General features: G+C 46.7%; 1 protein-coding gene across 1 annotated transcript in view; it reads left to right on the top strand.

Annotated features, from left to right (window-relative positions):
• LOC143276638 (uncharacterized) overlaps positions 1-5,000 on the top strand; it is a 109,722-nt gene that overhangs the window by 10,678 nt on the left and 94,044 nt on the right. Inside the window, exon 5 of the mRNA XM_076581256.1 lies at positions 798-1,063. Within this exon, the coding sequence (XP_076437371.1) occupies positions 798-1,063 (266 nt within the window). The remainder of the gene's footprint in view (positions 1-797; positions 1,064-5,000) is intronic.

Below are 5,000 nucleotides of genomic sequence, written 5' to 3'. Positions count from 1 at the left end.
CGCGTGATTATAAGTGTGTGTCTGTGTGAATGTGTCTGCGTATTTGTGTGTCTGTGTGTGTAAGAGAATACGAGTGTTTCTGTCACTCTCTCCGCACACCCCAACCCCCCACCCCCACCCCTGCACGCACACACACACACACACACACACACACACACACACACACACACACACACACCCCCCTCCCCCACTCCAAAACAAACCCCTCCTTTCTCCTCGTAACTCCATCGATGTGCCAACACAACATCACTGACCCCAGTGTCATCAATCACTGACCCCAGTGTCATCAATCACTGACCCCAGTGTCATCAATCACTGACTCCAGTGTCATCAATCACTGACCCCAGTGTCATCAATCAAAATCAATCACTGACCCCAGTGTCATCAATCACTGACCCCAGTGTCATCAATCACTGACCCCAGTGTCATCAATCAAAATCAATCACTGACCCCAGTGCATCAATCAAAATCAATCACTGACCTCAATGCCATCAATCAAAATCAATCACTGATCCCAGCGCCATCAATCAAAATCAATCACTGACCCCAGCGTCATCAATCAAAATCAATCACTGACCCCAGTGTCATCAATCAAAATCAATCACTGATCCCAGCGCCATCAATCAAAATCAATCACTGACCCCAGCGTCATCAATCAAAATCAATCACTGACCCCAGTGTCATCAATCCAAATCAATCACTGACCCCAGCGTCATCAATCAAAATCAATCACCGACCCCAGTGTCATCAATCAAAATCAATCACTGACCCCAGCGCCATCAATCAAAATCAATCAGGAGAATCGACACGCTGTGGATTGACTTGAGATTCACGAGCACAGTTCTGATCTTCTTGAACTTCGCCTGGGGGAAGTACTCCACCAAGGAACCCACGCAGACGCTGAGGATGGGCTTCGGCAGGTGCAGCTCCTTCTGCCGCTGGGGACCGTTGCTGAACCGACAGCCGCATGACTTGAACAGAAAGAGGTATGCCGTTAACTCCGCCAGCAACCTGTGGCGCACTGCCCACGCCGGGGAGGTCTACCCCGTGGTCTGCGAGCAAGGTCAGTTTGGTCCGGCTTCTTTTTTTTGGGGGGTGGGGGTGGGTTAGGGTGGTTGGTGGGGGGGGGGCTTTGCTTTGTTTGTTTGTTCTTCCCCTGCACCCCCTCACCCCCGAAAACGGAATATGGCTGCCCACATGTCGGGGTAAAAACGGTCATACAGGTAAAAGTCCACTCGTATAACAGGAGTGAACGTGGGAGTTGCAGCCACGAACCAAGTAGTTTGTTCTTTCGTTCGTTCGTCTGTTGTTTAGTTTCAGAGACAAGCAAAGCAACTAACTTCTGTTGTTCGTTCCTTTGTTCTTTAACAAATAGTAAAGAGTGGTGACTCTCTCCATTCACAAGGTACACAACTTCAAGTCAGTGCTGCTTACGCTACCAATTCAGCTAGCACACAGATAAATAAAGGTACATTGGAACAAACCCAGACACTTCCTCAAAAACGGAAGCGCCGGACCTGTCCTTATACCGATCATTTGACATGTGCACACAGCAGCAAGGAATAAGAAATGTGCAAGCACAAATTAGTTTTTATTCAAGACTGGCATTGCCTCTTTAATCCTGAACAAGCCACACAGAACACATGGACAATACAGAACAAACACAGGCCCGGCGCTTCCTTTTTTGAGGAAGTGTCTGGGTTTGTTCCAATGTACCTTTTATCTACGAACATTCCAGCAGCGCAGTGCTCCTCAACAATCAACAAGGACAGTTCTTTCGGACCACAGTCGGAGTCAGGCAAGGATGCCTATTATCCCCAGTACTTTTCAACATCTTTCTGGAGAGAATCATGCAAGAGGCCCTCGAAGACCACCACACCTCCATCACCATTGGCAGCAAGCCAGTCTGCAATCTTCGATTCGCAGACGACATCGACCTCATGGGGGGCACTAACACCGAGCTCCAGGATCTAACAAACAGACTTACTACAAGAGCAAGTGCTTACGGCATGGAGGTCAGCACAGAGAAGTCAAAGGTCATGGTCACAACTAACATCAGTGCCAACATAACCATGAATGGTGAGCCCTTGGCAGAAGTGACCAGCTTCAAGTACCTGGGAGCAACCCTGTCCAAAGACGGCACCTGCACAGCAGAAATCCGAAATAGAATTAATTCTGCAACGGCAGCGATGGCCAGACTGAACAGGGTATGGAAGAGCAACATCAGATTCCACACAAAATTCCTGCTCTACAAGTCACTGGTGGTCTCCATCCTTTTATATGGATGTGAGACATGGACACTGATGGCAGAAACAGAAAGAAGAATCCAAGCATTCGAAACCAAGTGCTTGAGGAGACTACTACACATCTCCTACAAAGAGCACAAGACCAATGACTATGTGCGGAACCTGGTCAACAACCTTGTTGGGCCCCAAGAACCACTGCTGGCGACTGTCAAACGACGGAAGATAGCATGGTTTGGTCACGTCATACGACATAACACCCTCTCCAAAACCATCCTGCAAGGGACTGTAGAGGGAGGGCGCAGAAGGGGGCGGCAGAGAAAGAGCTGGTCCGACAACGTCAAGGAATGGACCAAAATGACGATGCCAGATCTCCTCACGACAGCTGCCAACAGAACGGCGCGACGAGCTGTGACATCTTCCTCATGTCCCCCCAACGACCCCAGCGGTCGAGGGAATGAGTGAGTGAGTGACCTTTTATTTACCTGTGTGCTAGCTGAATCGGTAGCGTAAGCAATACTGACTTGAAGTTGTGTACCTTGTGAATGGAGAGTTACCAATCTTTAGTATTTGTCAATCATTTCATCTCCTGGCCTCATTGTTTGTTAATTTCCGTTTGTTCTTTAGTTTAAGAGACAAAGAAAGCAACTAACTTCTTTCGTTCGTTCGTTTGTTGTTGTTTTTATATCTTCTCAAGGCCTGACTAAGCGCGTTGGGTTACGCTGCTGGTCAGGCATCTGCTTGGCAGATGTGGTGTAGCGTATATGGATTTGTCCGAACGCAGTGACGCCTCCTTGAGCTACTGACTGACTGACTGTTTTTAAACTTTGGCACTCACCTCACTTGACAGCACGTGGTGAATGGCAAACCCTGGTGACATCTGTCCCTTGGTCTGCGAGTGACGTCAGCTCAGTCGGGACTTTTGCTTCTTCCTTCCTTGTTTGTCTGTTTGTCTTTAAGGGCTTTCAGTCAATCCGTTTGGAAAACCTCAGCGGTCACCTCTCATAACAGTATGTGGGGAGTCACCAACCCTGGTGAAATCTGCCTTGCGGTTTGCGAGCAATGTCAGCTCATTTTCCAGCTTTCTTTTATTGTTTGCACATGAAGGTGAGAACAAGGAATTTCTGTCCGTGAATGGGCAGTGAAACAAGGAATTTCTGTCCCTGTGAATGGGCAGTGAAACAAGGAATTTCTGTCCGTGTGAATGGACAATGAAACAAGGAATTTCTGTCCGTGAATGGACAGTGAAACAATGAATTTCTGTCCGTGAATGGACAGTGAAACAAGGAATTTCTGTCCGTGAAAGGGCAGTGAAACAAGGAATTTCTGTCCGTGAAAGGGCAGTGAAACAAGGAATTTCTGTCCGTGAATGGACAGTGAAACAATGAATTTCTGTCCGTGAATGGACAGTGAAACAAGGAATTTCTGTCCGTGAAAGGGCAGTGAAACAAGGAATTTCTGTCCGTGAAAGGGCAGTGAAACAAGGAATTTCTGTCCGTGAAAGGGCAGTGAAACAAGGAATTTCTGTCCGTGAATGGACAGTGAAACAAGGAATTTCTGTCCGTGAAAGGGCAGTGAAACAAGGAATTTCTGTCCCTGTGAATGGACAGTGAAACAAGGAATTTCTGTCCCTGTGAATGGACAGTGAAACAAGGAATTTCTGTCCGTGAATGGACAGTGAAACAAGGAATTTCTGTCCCTGTGAATGGACAGTGAAACAAGGAATTTCTGTCCGTGAATGGACAGTGAAACAAGGAATTTCTGTCCCTGTGAATGGACAGTGAAACAAGGAATTTCTGTCCGTGAATGGACAGTGAAACAAGGAATTTCTGTCCGTGAACTGACAGTGAAACAAGGAATTTCTGTCCCTGTGAATGGACAGTGAAACAAGGAATTTCTGTCCCTGTGAATGGACAGTGAAACAAGGAATTTCTGTCCCTGTGAATGGACAGTGAAACAAGGAATTTCTGTCCTGTGAATGGACAGTGAAACAAGGAATTTCTGTCCTGTGAATGGACAGTGAAACAAGGAATTTCTGTCCCTGTGAATGGACAGTGAAACAAGGAATTTCTGTCCGTGAATGGACAGTGAAACAAGGAATTTCTGTCCCTGTGAATGGACAGTGAAACAAGGAATTTCTGTCCGTGAATGGACAGTGAAACAAGGAATTTCTGTCCCTGTGAATGGACAGTGAAACAAGGAATTTCTGTCCCTGTGAATGGACAGTCAACTGGTCTGGAGTCTTGAGCTAAGTCCGGTGTTGCTTGTGCATTCGTTTGTTTGTTTGTTTGATTTTAAAGGATTCATTCAGACTTCTTTCTTCTCTCTCACACATACACACCCTGTGTATGGAGGACAAGCAGGAACTGAATGATCAGCAACAACACAACTTGAGTTATTATCAGTTCGTTCACATTCCAAACCTTAAGCCGGCATGGCAGTGTCACAAAAAATACATCAGTTGAGCTTTGCCATTCTGTATAGACTTTGCGATCCTGACCCGGTGCGCGTGTATGTGTGTGTGTGTGTGTGTGTGTGTGTGTGTGTAGGGGGGAGGGTGAGGGGGGGTCTGTGGGTAAACGATAAAGACTTATTGATTTGATCAAGCAGAAACAAAGTAATGTGTGGACGATGTCGCTGGATTCTTCTCCTTCTTCTCTTTCTTCTTTTCCTTCTTCTTCTTTTTCTCCTCGTCCTTCTTCTTCTTCTTCTCCTCCTTTTTCTTCTTCTGCTGTGCTGGGTGAAACAGTGTGAGAA

Source organism: Babylonia areolata, chromosome 32, assembly GCF_041734735.1.
Source record: "Babylonia areolata isolate BAREFJ2019XMU chromosome 32, ASM4173473v1, whole genome shotgun sequence".
Classification (NCBI taxonomy): Eukaryota; Metazoa; Mollusca; class Gastropoda; order Neogastropoda; family Buccinidae; genus Babylonia; species Babylonia areolata.
This window is presented reverse-complemented; position numbering and strand designations above follow the sequence as displayed.